Source organism: Nannospalax galili, unplaced genomic scaffold (assembly GCF_000622305.1).
Source record: "Nannospalax galili isolate Female #2095 unplaced genomic scaffold, S.galili_v1.0 scaffold810, whole genome shotgun sequence".
Lineage (NCBI taxonomy): Eukaryota > Metazoa > Chordata > Mammalia > Rodentia > Spalacidae > Nannospalax > Nannospalax galili.
The window spans coordinates 2255999-2275712 of record NW_008329132.1 but is presented as its reverse complement, the minus strand read 5'-3'; the positions used below and the strand labels follow the sequence as shown (position 1 = coordinate 2275712).

The 19714-nt window shown below is 48.2% G+C and overlaps 1 protein-coding gene across 1 annotated transcript in view; it reads left to right on the top strand.

The window, feature by feature from the left end:
* Ptpre (protein tyrosine phosphatase receptor type E) overlaps positions 1-19714 on the top strand; it is a 152735-nt gene that overhangs the window by 92418 nt on the left and 40603 nt on the right. The window contains 1 exon segment of the mRNA XM_017797846.2: positions 18592-18710. Within this exon segment, the coding sequence (XP_017653335.1) occupies positions 18599-18710 (112 nt within the window). The 5' untranslated portion in view covers positions 18592-18598.

Genomic DNA, 19714 nt, shown 5'->3' with positions numbered 1-19714 from the left:
TACTGGATAGCAGTCATTTTTTTAGTCCTTAAAGAAAAATGTTTAAGAACTATTTTCAAATGCAATATAAACAGGAGCACTGGGGCTAAGAGATGGCTCGGGGAGTAAAGTGCTTGCTGCAAAAGCACGAGGACCCAAGTTTGAATCTCCAGCACCCACTTAAAAGCCAGGCTCAGTGGAAAACATATGTAGTGGAAGCATTGGGAAGGAGGAGACAGGTGGATGCCTGGAGCTCGGTGGACACCTACTCTGGATGAACTGATGCACTCCGGGCTCGGTGAGCTGTCCCATCTTCAACAATAAAGTATTGAACAATTGAAGAAGACACCTGCTGACCTCCGGCCTCCACATACATGCTCACACATGTGGCATGTATACTGCAAATGCAGAGAGGGGGGGGGGAGAGAGAGAGAGAGAGAGAGAGAGAGAGAGAGAGAGAGAGAGAACCTGAGCACTACAGGACCTAAGTGTGCTCAAAGCTCTTTTTAAAAAATATTTTATTTATTATTTTTATTTTATGTGTGTGAGCGTGTCGCCTGCATGTGTGTAAGTGCACCCATGTCATGCAGTGCCCTTGGAGGTCAGAAGATGTTGGACCCCCTGGAACCGGAGTCACAGACAGTTGTTAGCCACCATATAGGTTCTGGGAATTGAAACAGGGTCCTCTGGAAGTGCAGCCAGTGCTCTTAACCACTGAGCCATCTCTCCAGCCCTCGAAGCTCTTGCCTTTAAAGCTTGCTCTGCTCCATTTATCCTGAGGGCAGAGAGGAAAAGGAAGGAAAGAGAAAGCATCAGCATCACGTAGCAAGCAGGTTCCAGGGTAAGAGCGTGCTGACTAGCTTAACAATGAGAACACATAATGTTCCACCTGCCTGTGACCGTTCACGTGTGTGGAGAGGGCTGTGGAGCCCTGCCAGTGCTTTAAAATCAGAACTAAAGAAACAAGCCCAATTTGATTAGTATAAATGTTGCCATGTAACTTCTAATAATGAGTGCAATTTGCAATACACACTCACCGTGTAATTTAGCACAATGGGGCCTGCAGATTGCAGGACTCGTTTTTAATCAGGACACAGGATTGATACAGACCAGGAACAGGGTAGATCCCAAGTCTCTTTAGGGATGTGGGGAGCCCCATAGGTGCTGAGAGGAAGATCTTGTAGCTGTCACCATTCTCAGCGGCTTTCTGGTGCCCCACAGTGTCTGCCTGGTCACTGGAGAGGAAGTTCTGACCGCTGGATGACTAGTAGGGATTCGGTGTCTCTGTGCCTCAGTTTCCTCTCTGTAAAATGAAGATGATAATGACCCAACCTCTTACTATTATGGGAATTAAGTAAGTTAGTGATGTTAGGCACTTAGGAAGTAGTGCAGAGCCCTCAACAGACATGGCTCTTATCATAAACCTTAGCACCCATGAGATTATTGGATGCTGTGCCCAGGAAGGTGCATTTGTGTCGCTGTCGATTTACATGTCCTGGTTATTTTATGTAAAAGAGCTCATCAATATGTGCCATCTCACATTTGGCTCCTTTCACTTCATAGAATGTCTTACAGCTCAGCTAGACAACAGTGTTACCAATATCTAGTCCTTCCAGGCTGGGGTCTATCCCAGTGTGTGAGTATGCCTTGTTCTGTTTACACACTCATCCACAGCTGGACACTCGGCTTTTATAGCTCCCTTGAGAAGTACATCTATGAATATTTATGCATGCATTTTTGTTTGAACAGCTGTTTTCAATTCTTTGGGGGCACCAACATACCTAGGAGTGGGTTATATCTAATTCTGTATTTAAAATGTGAGGGACCCAACTGTCTCTCAATGGCTGCCCCATTTTATGGTCCCTACCAGCAATATACAAGGACTCTGGTTCTACAATCTCATCAACACTTGCTTTCCTTTGTCCCCCACATTCTCATTAGGGTGATTGGCATTTCCGCAGTGAGGAGCGAGGGTGCTTGCTGTCTTCTTTGCAGAAATGTCCATCCAAGCCCCTTGCTCATTTTCTAACCAGGTGACCTGTCTTTGATGCACTAAGGGTAACGTTTGTACTCTGGATGGTCCGCCCTTATCAGATGCCCTCCAGCTCTGCCCACGAGCCCTCTGTTCCTCTTTCTGAATTGTGTCTTTTCGGTATAGGACATCTGTCCAGGGGTGGTTTGTGCAGAACCTGAGGGCCGCAGTGACAGACGTGGGACCAGGCTGGAAGCACATCTCTCTTGTTCTCATCCTCATACTCAGAAACAGGCTCAGCTTGGCACAGGTGTGCCTTTGACGCCTGCCTACTAGCACTTGCTAATCTTTCTCTTAGAGAGTGTAGACTTTTGCTCAAGGGCTTCCATAGGACAGTCCTTTCCAAGGCTTGATGTGAAGAGGCCATCCAGCAGCAGCCCAACATTATGGTGTTTCCTGCCACCTCCACAACCTCTGCCATGCCATGAATTCTTCACTTGTTTTATAACAGCCATACGTGTTTCTGTTAAGCAGAAACTGCCTTTGGTGTCCATAGGGAGGTCAGCATCACTGGCTGTGGGTAGAGATGACATGCCCGAGGACCATCAGCATGTGGGGCCAATGGGAGACACTGGCCAGATCAGTCCCTGGTGAGCAATTGCATAGATGACTGGCCCTCGGTGTTGCCCACGAGTGGATGTCGGCATGGTTCCCTATTGTATCTCTCTTAATCCCTGTTCTTTCTGGGAAGTGAAGAGGCCCCCTGCTTTAGGGCTGATGAGAAAGAAGGGACAGCTATGAAAGTCAACTGAAGGACATGGTGGGACTTGTTGAGGGACACATGTGATGTAAGAGACAGAAGGATCTGGAAGGATCCAGAAGGAGCAATGGCCAACCAGGAAGATGATAGTCTGGAAGACAGCTGGAGGCATTTAAGAAGCTCCTTACAATCGTCCTAGCACAGTGTGTGTTATGCTTCTCTGGCTGTAAGAAGTTACCATGGCCACAGCTGTGAGGATTCATTTCTGGATCATAGGTCTGTTTTTGTGCCAGTACCATGCTGTCTTAGTCACTGTGGCTCTGTAGTATAATTTGAGGTCAAGTGTTACTATAGCAGACCGTGTTCCTTCTGCTTAGGGTGACTTTGGCCATCAGTGGGCTTTTGTCTTTCCATGGGGATTTTAGTGATATTTTTCTAGGTCTATGAAGAATATCATTGTAATTTTGCTGGGGATTGCATCGAACCTGTAGGCTAATTTCATTAAGATAGCCATTTTTATCATATTAATTCTGTCAATCCCGGAGCACAGACGGTCTTTCCAGCATCTAGTGTCTCCTTCAGTTTCTTTATTCAGTGTCTTAAGGCTTGTATTGTAGAGGTCTTTCACTCTTGTTTAGATTTATTCATAGGATGGAAGGAGAAAAAGGAGAGTCAGCAAGTGCCAGGGGAGGGCCTGGAGAAATGACTCAGCAGTCAAGACTAGATGCTGCTCTCGCAGAGGACCTGAGTTCAAGTCCCAGCACCCTCTTTGGGTGGTTTTCAACTGCCCATGTTCAGTAGCTCACAACTACCAGTAATTCCAGCTCCAGGGGATCTGACACGCTCTTCTGGCCGCCATGGGCACCTACACTCACGTGCATGTCCAACTACATACCCGCACATACACATAATCAAAGTAAAAGAAGTCTTTTAAACAGGAGAGGTGGAGCCGTCCTTCCTCTGCTGGTATGTCCAACTACATACCCGCACATACACATAATCAAAGTAAAAGAAGTCTTTGAAACAGGAGAGGCGGAGCTGTCCTTCCTCTGCTGGTGGCTCCTAGCAATTGAGGGCTCCTAGCAGTTGAGGGCTTTCCTTGGTCGGTGGCAGGATTGCCCCAACACCTGCCTCAGCCTCCACCTCGCGCCTCCTCCTCTTCTTACAAAGACACTAGTCAGTGGACCTGGCCCTGGCCTAACTCATTAGAGCCTCATCCTAACTGCTCATAACCACAAAGACCCTATTTCCAAATAAGGCCACGTGCTGAGGTTCCAAGTGGACCTGAATTTGGGGGACCATGTTCCGTATGTCATCCTTCACTTGTCCTTGACCACGAAGGTCTTAGGCATCTTAGGTATCCCTGGCATTTGGGGGTTCCTGGGACCAGCCTCGGGCTCCTCTCTGCAGGTTCAATGTTGCTCCAAGGCCCTGGGGAGCCTCACAGATACAGGAAGAAGAGAGTTTTCAGAGTCTCGGCTAAATCAGAGCATTAAGAATTTTATGCTTAATCAACTTCTGGTACCTATTTGGTACTTGACTAACTTAGAAAATCACCACTTAATTGAAGTCTGTTTCCTCCGCTCTGAGCTAAGTAGAATCCAGAGGTCAGTGTATGTTTCAAGTGTGTTTGACTGATCTCTATGGTTACTAATGGAAAATGAAATAGATCAAGCAATATTTAGGCCACATGAATTCAAGGCTATTTTCAAATTTTAATTTATTATTATTATTATTATTGTGTGTGTGTGTGTGTGTGTGTGTGTGTATGATATGAATGTAGGCATATGCAACCTGTGTGTAGCTCAGAAGGTCAACTTTCGGGAGTCCTCTCCTTCCACCATGAGTCCTTGTGTTCAAACTCAGGTCTTCAGCTTGGGGGTAAGAGCTTTTACCTGCTGAGCCATCGTGATGGTTCCATGGCTGCATCTTTATGGAAGGAAGCCATGAATACATGCAGTTGGGCAATGTCCAAGTGCAGGTTTGTGTCTTTTCTGTTTGTGCCTCACTTTGCCAGATCTGTGGACAGCAGAAGGGATTTGGATAAGTATGTCTGGATGGATGATGGAATGAACACTGTGTGCGCAGGGCCCACTGAGGGGCCTCGCCGACCCCAGAGGCCATGTCAAGTCCCAGGGGTGCTTGGCTCTTATCTGAACACTGTATTTCTGTCCTGATTCTCTGCAGGGTCCTCTCTGCTCCTCCTCGGCATCTGCAGAGAATAGCTTGTGAAGGATCCTGTGCTCATAGAGGCTTGAGTGAGAGCTCACACCCAGCCTCCCCAGCCTGGCAGGTTGTACCCTGGGTGAACCTGAGCACTGTTAAGCGTCGTAACAGAATAAACATGCAGGACTGCTCACAAACGGCTCCACTTTGCCTGTGATTTGTTTGTGGATTGTGACATTCACTTCCGTTGAGGTCTCTCTTCTTCGTTTCTTTTTTTTTAAAACAGAGTAAGGAGTTCTCTCTTAAAGGACATAATAGTCCTGACTCTCTGTTGATAAATATTTGAGGAGATGCAGCTGTGTGTTTATAGAGACCTTGATTGGAGGGAAAAGAAAGCTCGGGTTGATCCTGTTTTTGGTAAACCTTTTGGCTCTTTCACTCACTCACTGAACAAATATTTACGAAACACCTATTTTAAGGATGTGGAGGCCTTTCCCGGGTAGCCCAGGATACACGAAGTTCTGAGTACAGATGTTTAGAATTCAAAACCCACAAAATGCTCACATCCCTGCTGCCAAAAGAATTGAGGGCTATTTTTTCTTTTAAGGACTTGGGAAGTCAGAGTAAATATTTTCAGTGAAATTTTTAGAATTTATAAAATGTATATCCGTTTGTCCTGAAACGAAATGTTTGTCTGTTTAGAAGTGTCACACATTCATCCTGATGCAATTTTAAAAAGTTCCAGCACAAGAGAGTGTCCAGATCTAATGAATGGTGACTTTGGACACGTGAGTGTATACAGTCTGGGTACTTGGCAGGTTTTACCAATAGACTGCTAGTGGGCAGGCTGCCTAACCTCTCTGATCTGTAGTGTCCTGTAAAACAGGCACCTTAGAACTCTGACTGATCCAAAGAGGTGGCAGAACCGAGAGGGCTGGACTAGGTGTCCTCTGCTGGTGTCACAGGAACAATCATTCCCGGGCCAGGACACCTCAGGAGCTCAGGGTCAGAGGCTCAGCTACAGCATCAGTGGTCAGGTCCTGTCAGCATGCTTAGGTGGAAGGCATTCTCCTAGTGGATGGTGGCTATATAATCCTGTTTGTCTGGGAACTAGAAGCGTGGGCCCTCTTCAGATGTCCTGCTTGGCAACACCAGCATCTATGAAATGAAATAGATATAAAATGGACTGTGCTGCCTCCTCTGGAGCACCTGTGAGCCGAACACATTCCCAGGCATTTGTTTACATTCCTGGAAGATCTGCCATCAACCACATGGGCACTGCATGTTTTGCTTCTTCCTGAGAGTTAGTGGACAAGGTGAGGCGTGGTACCTGTTCTGCATAGCTGGCCTGGATCACCTGATCATCGTGTCAGGGCTCAGCCCAGCACTGCAGAAGGCCTCTGTGGGCCAGGCACCACCAAGGTCTTCCCCTTACCTCTCTGACTTCCCCTGAGGCCCAGGAGGTTACGTACTGCTCATTTTACACACCCAGAACGAGCGGCAAAGCTGGCCCAAGGCCACTCAGCTAATGGACAGGAACTGGTGTTGTCTTGAAGTTGAGATCCAGACATTTCCAATGTGTATGCTTCTGGGATGGAAGCCGAGATTGGAAAGATGCTTGAAAAAATAATCAACAATTTGAGACTTTAAAGTTAGGATTCCTCAATTTCTTATTGAAGTGGTGGAGGTTATTTACCACACAACAGAAGTTCCCTCCATTTCTGTGTGATGATCACCCCTTCCCTCAGCATGGCCCATAGCCAGGGGGACATGTGCTTGGTCCCCCAAACCCTTGTACTTGTGAGACAGAGACAGAGACAGAGAGAGAAAGAGTCACACAGAACCACAGCCATAAGCCGGCACTCCAAGATAAAAAGGGAATGGTCACTCCGTTAATAGGGCATGCTGCAGTGATGGGATACACTCCTTCATTCCTTCCTTCATTCATTCTTTCATTTGTTATGCAGATCCTTCCAGGAGGCCTTCAGGTATGAAGCTCCTGCTGACTGTGAACACAGCCAACCTTCCCAGTCCTTCCAGCCCCTGCACATCTGACCTTGTGCCCTCATGACCTCAGAGTCCCACCTTCCAACAGAGATGAGATGCATTTTACATGATTTGCCCATGCTGTGCTCACACTTGGAAAATGGCAGAGTCAGGGACTTGGAAGCCAGGTTTCTGCCACATGCCTGACTGGAAAACACTTGGTGAGGAACTGGCCTTCCCCTTTGGCTGAGGAATAACAAGGCCTCCCACTCACTGGGGCGGAGGCACCATCTCCACTCTGGGAAGAACCGTGCCGATGCCTGTTTTTCTCCCAGTGACTGTCCTTGTTGGTTTATTAAATAGCTGACAACTGATCCATTAGGCAGCAGGCAGGCAAAGGCAGGTGTCCACCAGGCTCCTGAGCGCCCCGTCGCCACCGTCCTTAGTACCTCTCCAACTATGTGCACACTGTGGGTTATAGTCCCCGGAGTAATTGATTTAATATGTATGAAAGAATCAGTGCTGTGGGAAGGAAGCCAGTTTCCTGAGCAGGGCATGCTATTTGATGGGTAATTTCCATCTCTCGTTTTCGCCATGGAACTTCCACTTGAGTGTTAAATTTCTTGACTGAGCTAGAAATGGGGAACCTAGGGATTCTAGAATTGAATTGCAAGTGGAGAGATGGGACTGGGGTGCCTGCTCAGGAGGATTGAGACACACCCTGAAAGACTAATTCTTAATTAACTGCTTCAACAGCGTGTGAATGGAGAGAAAGGATTGAGAAGAATTTTTTTGCAGCGTTGTAGGGTCATTATCTGAGGAGTGATGGGACCAGAAGCCACATTCCTGGAGTGAACCTAGAAAGATGCTGGTCAATAAGACCGCGCCCTTGGGGTCACACAATTAGGCTTTGGGCTCTGGTCTGGAAGCAACCAGCTGGAGTGGATGGATGTTTTGATGACTTTCTTGGGGTGCCACCTACTGGTCATTTTCCACCTCTAACTCGGGGTTTCAAGTATGCAAGTAGAGAAACAGCCCTGGATCCCTGCATCTCTGAGGCTTCCAAATTCAAGAACTAAGCAGAGTCCATAAAATGTTAACAATACCTTAATCACATGACATCCCCTTCTTGGACACCCCATCGCCTTCCTCTTCGACACTCAGCACTTGTCTGCCCCACTGGGCCATATGAAGTGTTCCCTGCCCAGGCTTCCTTATGGTTGGAACCAAGACCCATGAGGTGCCCAGCAGTGGGAGCCGGGACAGAGAACACCCGTGTCCTACAGCAGTCTCTGTCTTCTTGCTGGCTCAGAGCAGATCACGAACAGGGCTCACCTGGTTTCCCCCATCCCTGCCCTAAAGTTGGCACAGAGCCCCAACCACAGACGCTCAGATTATGGGAGAGTCTGGAGGCAGGTGTCTTGCAGATGACAGGTACTGAGCCCAGGTGTGAGCCTTTTCCACCTGTCTCCTTAGTGTGTGGGCTGCCTGGTGACTCCCCTGTGCACACTCAGGGGATTTCAAGAGAGTGACTTCTCATGGATGCTCTTGTATTACATTTTCTCCAGAGCCCAGAGGCTCCTGGCCGATCATCTAACTTTTGTCTGCCCTCAGCTTGTGAGATTAGACCACAAAAGTAGCGCCAGTATCCAGTGTTGCTGTCCGCCCTCGTACAGCTGGGGAAAAAGAAACCAAAAGGAAAAACAAAAACAAAACTCACTTCCCCTCCCCAGGGCAGGGATGGTGAGAGACTCCAGCCTCCCAGCCTTGGGAAGGAAGCCTAACCATCAGCTTTCTCCAGAGTCCTCTGTTGACCATCTGGGTCTCTGTTCTGTCAGGAGCCATGTAGCCTCTGACTTGCCAGGCCTGGACGGGTATCTCTTCCTGCTTGTGGGAGAGCTGTGAGGTCCCAGATGGGAACTCGGTCCCCATGGCTTCTCAGGCACCCAGAAAGACTAATACCTTGAGCAACCCACTGAAGTCTTCCTCAGGAGAGCGTGCACCTTCCCCACAGTTCAAGTAGAAATCACTTGCAGGGAACAGACTCCCCTGTGCTGTGTCCAGTGACACTCAGGAACCTTGTTGAACCAATGAGCAATCAAGCAAATCTGAACAAATAAACAATCTCCACTCCTGACTCCTGGTCACACTAGAATCAGCTTTTCTTTAAAATGCATGAGTTCCGTGCTATGCTTCCCCGTGTGGAAGCAAGCCATTTTATGAAAATGGTGTGAATTTTCTATTACAGAGGATATCTGTTTATTAATATCCCAAAGGCTGGCTTTGGGGTTTGCTGCTGAGCTGCCATTCTAATTCTCTATAATTATATGGTGTTGGTTGTAGTTTGCCAACAGAACATCAATAAAATGAAATGTAACCCTGGATCTCTCTCTCTCTTGCTCGCTCGCTCTCTCTCCTCTCTCCCCCTCCCTCCTTCTTTCTCTCTCTTCCCTGGAACTCTCTCGCTTAGAATGTGCAGCTGTGCCCTAAGGAAAACAGCCAGTTATCAGGGAGCATGAGGCAAAGATCCCCCCGCCCCATCACTGTGACCAGTAGGGATACAGAATTGTCTCCCAGATTTCAATTTCTGCAGCCAAAACCAACAGCAAAGAGGGTTTGTGCTGGCTCCTGGTGATCTTGAAAAGAGGGAGAATCCCATCTTTGAATTTTGAGGGCAATAGAGATTGAACTCAGGGCCTCGCACATACTGGCCAAATCATCTCCATTGAGCTACATACCCAGTCCATGAAGTCTTTTTGAGCATCACTAATTTGACAGAAATCAATATTAGGGGATTGAACCATCTATAAGCCAGAAAGCAAATCCCCTCGAGTCCACAAATCTTGGACTTCCAGCCTATAGAACACAGATATGTCGATTGTCTGCCTGCCACCCAGTCTAGGGTGTCTCCTTCCAGCAGCCTGAACTGACAGAGTGTGTGAAGGCAAGGCTTGGTTATTTTGTTCAACTTTGGACACGGTAGCTACCCTTAAGTAGTTGAATGACTAAATATAAATGAATGAATGAAGGAACGAATGAATGAATGTATGACACTACCAAGGACTGACTTGGATTGGACTTGGAGTGTGACCCTGCCTCCTCCATATTCTAGATGTGTGACTTGAACCAAATGGGTTGTGATCATCCCTGCAGTAGATGGTTAAGTCTAAGGCTGGATGGATTTTTGACAAATGCATGTCTCCTTTATAACCTTGTTCCCAGCTGGTCCAGCATGAGATGGGAGGTGGTGAGATGGTTCAACCCAGCAAGGTCCTAGGACACCATCTACACCGTTATCCAGGAGCGTTCAGGCTGAGTTCAGAGGAGGCTGCACAGATCGGTCCAGTGAGCGGTGCTCTGGGGCTGGGCGCACAGGCTCGGTCCCTCACAACCCTTTGAGTATTAAAGCAGTCGTACACGGCCAACACGCACATGGCTGATGTGCCAGGGTGGGTGTAGAATAGCTTCTCCGGGTTGTAATGGGGTTTTCTTTTCTTAGGTTCGGTTTGGGGTCAGATTTTCTCACCGCAAAACAGAGGAATAGTTATAAATAATTCATGCACATTTTTTGGCCCAATTAACATTGTTCACATGACAGGGGCAATTCTTTGAAGTCAGTTTCTTCTTGAGGGACATCAACCCACCCCTATTGGGCCAGGCCATGCATCTGCCCTAATTAGATATTTACACAAGAGACCCAAGTGAGGAGGATGGATTTATTTTTAATAAAAGAAGATTAAAACCTGTATATCTGCAGCATATTAGAAAGACCAAACCAAATTAAATCCTCCCACAACTTGGCACAATGAGGGTCTGAAAACGAGGCACCTCACTTGAAATTATGAAAGTATGTTGCTCAGAGTCAGGAAAGAAAAATCAAGCCCCGCCCCAAATCCCAGCCCCAATTTCCAAAGGCCCATGGGAGTTCCAAGTGAGACTGGCTGGAGGGAGGAGGAAGCACGTGCCCTTTGCCTTCACAGAGCCATTTGAAGCCCAGTTTTGGTGGTTGCTGACTACCTGTGAAGTGGCAGCCAGGGACAAGGGAGATGAGGGAGACATCCCACGACACGGGGAGGAGTTGGATACTTTGGGTCACACAGGGATGCAGGCCCCATCTAGCTCCTTAAGAAAGCTAGCTCTCCAGACCTTATGTGGACACCCTGTGTGTTTAAATATTTCAAATTAATGTATAACCCTAAAAGCCTAAGTGTGAACCTCTTGAAAGGTGATTTCACATGTAGGTGTTAACACTGTATTAGTTACTTTTCTGTTCCTATGCTATGACACCATACCCAGGCAACTTAGAGAAGAAGGCGTTTATTTGGCTGGCTTACAGATACACAGAGATAAAAGTCATGGCAGGGGAGGTGTGGCAGGAGGTGGCCAGAGCAGAAATCAGAGCATTCACCCCTTCAAGCATGCACAGGAGAGCAAGCTGTAAAATGGGGCGATGCTATGAGCTCCCCCCGCCCCCCCCCCCCCCCCCCCCCCCCCCCCCCCCCCCCCCCCCCCACGACTGCTTCCTCCAGCAAGGCCACACCTCCTAGAGGTTCCATGACCTCCCCAAACAGCGCCACCAACTCACCAATTCTTTAAATACTCGGAGACTCTGGGGGGCATTCCTCATTCAAATCACCACAAACACCAAGTACAGAGAATACCCATCCACAGAAAGACCTGCACCCAAGTGCTTATAACAGCTCTGTTCATAAGAACCAAACAAGTTTATCAGGAACAATGTGTGTATCAGGGCAAATGAACAAGTTGGGGTGCAGGCCTGCAAGGTGGCGCAGGTCAGCAGTGGAAAGGACCAGGCTGGGTAGACCACAACAGATTGGAGGTGCCCAGCACCTGTCTTGCTAAATATATTCGGCTCAGAACCAAATACCTGACGTACCTAGCTCCACTCCAGAAAGTTCAAGACCAGGCCTAAGGACTCTCCTCTCAGACTTCCTGGCATTTGGGGGAGGAGAAGTAGGAAGGAGGAAGTTCCTAGGAATAGCCACTGACTATTGATGAGGTTATAAAGGGCACGTGCACTTGTCCAAGTCCATGCAGCCTTAGACTTAAGATTTGTGCCTTTTACACCTTATTACATACCTCCACCTTTAAGGGGGGGTCTTCAATTGAGGGCTAGAGAGGTGCCTCAGTAGTTAGGAGCACTGGCTGCTCTTGCAGAAGACTTGGGTTTGATTCCCTGCACGCACATGGTGGCTAACAACTCATAACTCCAGTTCCAGGGGAATTTGACACCCTTTCCTGACCAGTTCTGTGGGCATTGCATGATATGGGTGCACTTACACACATGCAGGCAATACACCCATACACATAAAAAATAAAAATAGTAAACAAAATGTTTTTAAAAGGCTTTCAAAACCCAGTGCCGTAGTTCAGTTGGTAGAATACTTGCCTAGATCCATGAGGTCCTGGGTTTGATCTCCAGCACCACATAAAACCAGGCATTGTGATGTACTTACCTGTGACCCCAGCTCTTGGGAGGTGGAGGCAGGAAGATCAGAAGCTCAAGGTCATCCTTGGCAATGCAGTGAGTTCAGAGTTTTAGGTTAGCCCAAGCTGTTGGAAACCCTGTCTCAAAAAAACAAAAACCACAGTTCGGGCCAAAGCCAGGATCTGGGCCCCTCCTGGTCAGCAGGCTCTGATCTGTGGCCTCTGTGCCATGGTGGCTTCTTACTCCTAGGTTAGTACCTGGGACCCTTGCTTCTGAGGGGACAGAGGGGACAGGCAGAAAGGGTGATACCACCCAGGGGCCCCTGAAATGCTACTAGTATTAATTTATTAGCATGATTCCGTCTTTCCTAGCTTCCCTCCAAGATGGAAGGTTGTGTTAGTTGAAACTGCTGCACAACAGTCCGCACTCCCTCCTCTCTCTCCTTCCTGGATGCTGCAAGGTGAGCAGTTTCTGTCTGCCAAGACCTTCCCCCCTGACGTTTCAGCCTTGCATAGACTTGAAAGCAGCAGAACCTTGTGACTGGAGGTTGGAAACCTAAAACCATGGGCCAAAATAAATCTCCTCTCCCTTAAACTGTTTTCCTTGAGTGTTCTATCACAGCAATAAAAAGCTAACACAGCAACTGATCTGGGCACCTTTCCCAGCAAGTGAAGATCAGGTCTTTACTGCCTAGATTTCCTTTATATAAAGAAAAATTGATAGTGCCTTCCATCAGGGCCCTAGAAGTTTCTAATTGAGGAAGGGGCCGAGACCAGGAGAGTAGAAGAGTGGTGTCCTCATGTCTGTTGATTACCATTCAGTTTTATATCTATGGATGTTAAATTTATTGACCTCAGGGCATCTCCCCCCTTAATCACACATGTCTTACTCTGTAGTAAAAATTTGGGTTAAGTGAGATCCAAAGACTCATTTCCAACAAATTACCTTGTCTTTGATTACATGTAACTTTAAAATTATTTATTTATGTATTTTATTTATGCATTTATTTATGTATTTATGTATTTTTATGTGTATGAGTGTATTACCTGCATGTACGTATGTGCAACCCTGTTCTTGCAATGCCCGAGGAGGTCAGAAGAGGGCACTGGATCCCCTAGAACTGGAGTTACAGATGGTTGTTAGCCACCATGTGGATACTGGGATTCAAACCAGGGTCTTCTACAAGAGCAGCTAGTACTCTTAACTGCTGAGTCATCTCTCCAGCCCACATGTAACTTTCAATGATTGAAGGGCCAGGGATGTAATGCCTGCTTGAAATGACCATCAGCAATTACAAAGGCAGAAAAAGTTAAGTATTGATAATGTTTTATCTTTGTGTGTGCGTGAGTGTATGTGTGTAGGTAGGCACATGTGTGCTGATCAGAGGACAACCTTGGCTTGTTGATCCTTGCCATTCAGTTCACCTTGTTTGAGGCAGGGTCTTTTGCTGACCGCTGTGTGCACCAGGCTAGCGGCCTTCAGATCCTCCTGTCTCTGTCTCCCATTTCACTGTAGTAGGGCTGGGATTACCAATATGAGCTACTACATCTGGCTGGCTTTATGTGGGTTCTGGGGATCCAAACCCGTTTGTACAGCAAACTTTACCCACTGTGCTATTGCCCTTATCCCAATTATTGGTAATTTTTGAAGCTCATGAAAAATTGTAAGATATTATATGCCGTTCACAGCATTTGAGATTAAGTCATTAGAGCTTGGTCTCCCATCTGAAGCCTTATGTGGCACCCATTCATTGGTCTCATGTGACCCCCCCACCCCATGCAGACTTAAGTTGTGGATTTTCAGAAACTTCCTGGCTTTGTTCTTTCAGGTTAGAAATGTTGATTTGCTCTTCCGGGGAAAACCAAAGCTTATCCCTAAGAGTCTGACTGCATCTACCTCATCTGGGCCAGCGAGAGAAAGGCTCTATGTTTCCTGCTTTCTAAACCAGTACTTGACCATAGGCTTTATTGGTTGTTCATTAAATGAGTCCAAGTATGGTTTTAGGGTCTGTGAAAATGTGCTTCTGAGCAGGTTCCTGTGACTTCCACTGACTGGTCCTGTCTGGATGAAAGAGAGACTTAATTCTTAGAAAAGAAGCTCTTCACTTCTTGTCTTCAAGAGGGCTTGGTGTGTAATTGGAATTGTGTAAATTAGCATGCACCACATAGGAAATTGAAAGTATCCCCTAACAGACCTGCCAACAGGCTCGTAGGCTCACAGGTTCTTCCTTAGGGGGACCCAGATCAAGTGTCACCCATCATCTCTCGTTCTCCCTCCTGTTTTCTTCCCTCCATTCAACTGGCCGGTCCCTACCCGGCATCTTCAGTGACGGATACCCAAGAATACACCCACCTCCAGCCAGTCACCTCTTACTTATCCAGAGTATGGCCGGTCCCCTGCCTGGACCCTGGAGGACATCTGCCAGGGGACATCCAGGCAGGGTTGGAACACCCGAGACCAATCTTTCCTCACCCTTCCTAATCCTTCTTCTCTGCCTTTTTTTTTTTTTTTTCCTTAATGTGAGGACTTCTTTGCCAACCTTTTTTAAGGTCTCCCTGTAGCCACAGCTGCCCTGGAACTCACTATGTAGACCAGGCTGGCCTCAAACTCACAGAGATCCACTTGCCTCTGCCTCCCGAATGCTGGGATTAAAGGTGTGCGCCCACGCCTGGCTCTTTGTCAACCTTTTAAAAGATGTATCTGTTTGCATTTAGACATATTCAGTTACCTTTGTTCAAAGGCATTTAAGTTCCAACCTTCATCCATGGAGCTGAGATGCCTGCCCCTTTGAATCTTTTCCTTTTTAATAAGCAAAGCCATCTCCACAGAGGCCAGGTCACGGTGGGTACCTCCAAACACTGCCTCTGCAGATTTTACTATAAATGGTTTTTTTTTTTTAATTGTTTAGATCTTTCATTCCTTTAAGTGTATTTACACCTAAAGCTTTAAAAGGTCTGGATTTTGTTTCCCTATCGCATGAAAATGCATCATTTTATTGTAGGTTTTTTCCAGAGCATTAAAAAATAACAGTCTTACCAGGTGAGCTACTTTGTCCTGATTTCCTAGAAAGCATATCTAACAGTATTAGAAACAGATACTGAGGCTGAAGAGATGGCTCAGCAGTTAAGAGCACATAGTGCTTTTTCAGAGGACCCCAATTCAGATCTCAGCACCCACACTAGGTGACTCATAACCACCTCTAACCCCCGTTCCAGGGGATCTGACGCCCTCTTCTGACCTCCTAAGACACCTGCACTCACATGCACATAGCCACACAGAGACAGCCAAGCTCTCACAGCTGTGAGTTTGTGTCTGGACGAAGCATGGTAAAGACCAGAAGGGGCAAACCTGGGACCTGTGTAGTGACTAGCTATCATCTCAGAGCACTGGTGCCCTCTTCCTGCACTGGACCACAGCCTCTGAGTAGATGGTACCTTGACCTAGCTGATGAGCACCCATGGGTATGTGTGCTGCAAGTGAGAGTAAGGCACTTGTCCATTGTCTGGGAATGCTTCTGAAGGTATGTAGTCCTCCTGATTGAAGCTGGTTCTACTGAGGGGACTTGTCAGTAAGTACAAGGGTTTGGCCTGACCCCAGGACTTTCACTGTCCAGGTTCCTTGAGACACACAGAATGGTGTGAGAGCCAAAGTTGAGGATCCTGGGAATGGGACAGTGGTCCTGGAAAGATATGGTACCTTCCATGTCTGCACCCATGTTCTCTTCATGTGCAGCTGGTCCTTTGAGGATCCTCAAGCAGGCTGAGATGCCAGGGGTGGAGGGAGGCTTCGGTGGTCTTCACATTTCTCTGCATATAAACCACTTCTCAGGTATTTGGATTTCTAACATTGTGTATTGGGCTCCCATGTGATTCTGGCAACACAGATTGTTACTAGAAAATGAGCCTTGGGGATCAAGTCAACTCCCACCCCACCCTCCGCAACGCAGCATTCCAGGGCCTTCTTAATTCAGCCCCAGACTTTCCACCATCACTTATTTCAGCTCCCCTGTGAACCAAAGCTCTACTAAAACAAAAACTGCCCTGACAATAGGTCATGCCCAGCTTCCTTCGAGCCTCTGAGCCCCTCCCTGTGCTGAAAGCTCTGGGCCATGTGCTGGTTGCTTCATCTGACTGACACCCAGGTTGCATGGTCACTGACTCACCTTGGTCCCTTAGCTGTGGCCCTGCCTCCACAGCATGGAGGGTGGTTGCTGGGTGTTGCCCTTACATTACACTGCTCACCTGGCTCCAAGAGCTGCCTCGGGCCACAGATGAGGCCAAGCTCAACTTTTCATCTCCATGTCCTAGCAGGGTGCTGGACCCTTGGGGTACCCTTGGGAAGTATTAGAAAAGTATTAAGTTAAATAAAGACGGGTTTGTAATCAAAGTGATAGATGGGTGAATTTTGAGTGGGGTAAAAATAAAGTGTGCTTTGCTTGGAATAGACGCTCTGCTCATCCAGCTCTGCAGGCTGCACGTGCTTAGCGCTTGGCCCGCACACAGCGAGTACCATTCAACTGCAAATCCTTGAAGTTCGGCGTGGATTTAATTCTTTCACACATTATTTCTGCACAGATTCGTGTCTGTGCTTACAAGTAGGCTACGAGAGGCTTTGAGAGTGGATGGACAGGAATCCTCCGACAGGTTGTCACTGGTCCTGGAATACAAGTGAACAGTAAAGACGCACCAGATGGCTGAACAGGTTTCCATGTCTGGAAAGCTTTTCACCCTCTGCTGGTCACTTCAGGAAGTGCAGCTCCGGAAGGCTCTTGCAGCCCTCCACGTGTGGTTGGGGAGAGGAGATGAGCTGTCTTCCTCAAGGGTGAGGCCTCCTCTTAGATCACTGAGCACTTGGTGATGAGGGTTATCAAATTAATGCACAGGGCGAGGAACAACGTTTCACCCGGGAATTCCGCGTCTCTGGAGTTGTACTAAGCCAGTTAATACTTCCCAACCAATTACTCTGCGTTCTTCAAGTGCATTTAAAGTTCCATGGCAGCAAACAGTGACAGACTGAAGAGGAAGGGCAATGTGTCAGGTGATGTGTGTGGAGCTGCCTGCCAAGGGGGAGCTGGGCAGCGGCTGCAGGTGAAAGTATGTCCCCAGCAGCCCTGGGTTCCAACATGGGCCCATCAAGCCTGCAGCTTGATTCTGCCCAGTCCCTACCCCTCCAGGAGCAGCTGGGGCTCTCTGAGAAGCACTGTGGGGTGGGGGGAGGGGTGCTCCTTCCGCGTCTTCTGCAATTACGAACATTAGTTGCTTCTTGTTGGAACAGTCTGTGAATGAGTGTCTATTGACCTCAGTTCTAAAGTCTGGTCCATTCACATCCTTCACGGAGGCGCCAGGAAGCCGCTCTCAGGGGGGATGGATGGACCCCCCTAGGTTGACTATAGATGGGGACCACATGTCTGCGCTGGACAGGTACCACTGCCTGTCCCCATTGGCCAGGAGTCCTCCAGCAGGGTTTCCTATACCACCAGCTAGTCATGTCACTCTAGTAATGGTTGAAGGTGTTTGGGCAAAATAGAGAGCCAAGTAGAAACCCAAGATAACCATCTGTGGGTCCCTAGTGTAAAAGAGCCTTTCTCGTGTTGAACCCCTTGCTGCTGGGTCTGTACCCAGCATACATTCAACTCAGTAAATGCTTAGTTCCTCCCAAGGCTCAGAGAGAGACTGGCACAGTCAGAGGCCAGGCCAGGAGGAGGCTGTTGGAATAAGCATGGAGAGGTGTTGCCATAGAAGGGTAGAGGAAGTTCCTGAAGCTGGCCTACCTGGAGGCAGCCTTCCAGGCCAGGCGGCTCCTGAGTCAGGTCCAGACGGAGTGGGTTTGGCTGGCTGAGTAAGCAGGGTACAAGAAGCAGGTGGAAAACGCTGGCTGTGCTGATGGGCAAAGCACAACTTGGCCAGAGAATGGGTATGTAAGGGAATAAGTGAGCATGGGGGGGCCTAGGATGTCAGGTGACTCAGAGGCATCTTGGCCAGCAGCATGGTCAAGGCAGAGGCCTGGACCTAGTGCCCACTCTGCCCTGGCTAGCCCTCAGCAAGGTGGGTGCTGTGAGCCTGGGGTCCTCTGGATGGACCTGCATGGCAGCAACAGCACCACCGTGGTACAGGGGAGATGTGTCTTCTTTGACAGCCTGAGAAGTCAGCTGGTAGAGTTCTCAGCTTCCTGCAGAGCTGTGATGAACTTCATTCTTGGTTTTTTTCCTCCCTGTTGAGTGACAGCCCTCTCCAGGGCCTGTGCTCCAGAAGCATGCTGAGCTGGTCCCTGTCTTTGCAGGTGCACCATGGAGGCCTTCCATCCACTCCTGCTGGCAAGTTTTAGCTTGTCACTCACCAGGGCTGGCACCAGCAACAACACCACCCCAGCGGACAGCAACTTGACCCACACAACCACAGGTAAGGCCCCCGTGCCCAGCCACCCCTGCTGCTCCACACACTGCCACCTCCTGAGCACCGAGGACTGTGGGGAAGGAAGGTATGGTGACTCTTCCCGTGTGCCCCATAACCAACATGCTGGGAAGCTGGTTGTGACTGGAGCCAGCCAAGCCTGCTAAGGAGGGTCTTCCACTTGCCGAGCGGGGGGTCCTCGGTCTGGTAGCAGAGGAAAAGTTAAAAATTCCAAAAGGGACTGAAAACCCTAGTTTTCCTGGGACCCTCACGGTAGGAGGAGAGACCAGACTCCTGCAAGTTGTCCTCTCACACACACACGTGCACTGTGGCACACATGTCCACACACATGCACACATAATTTTTTAATATTATTTATTCTTTTTATTTTATGTGTATGTGTGTATTACCTGCATGTAGGTAAGTGCACCCATGTCGTGCAATGCCTGCAGAGGACAGAAGAGGCTGTCGGATCCCCTGGGACTGGAGTTACAGACAGTTGTTAGCTGCCATAAGGGTGCTGGGATTTGAACCCAGGTCTTCTGCAAGAACAACCAGTGTTCTTAACTGCTGAGCCATCTCTCCAGCCCCCATAATTAATTAATTTTAAAAGAATCAAAAAATAAATCCTGAAAAGTCCCACTGTGCAGAGTTCCATGTAGAGCGACGGTGAACAAACTGACCATCAGAATGTAAATGTTGGTATGAGGGTTTGTTGAGCGACTGTTTTCCTGAGGAGACGGGAACTCTTTTCCCAACATAGGTCACCCACCATAAACCAAATTACACCCGAGTCTAGCTCAGTGAGACAGCAAGTTTATTGGGGTTACTTATCAAAGTGTAGGTGACCCAATGGCAGCTGCGTCACTGAAAAGCCCACCCCAGCCTGGGTGACGTCAAGAACACTGCCCTGCTGCAGGCCCTGTGCAGCTCCACTGAACGTCATCCCGTCTTCCCTCCCCTGGTAACTGCTGCTTGTATAACCACACAAGTCTTGAAGTGTCCTTGTAAGT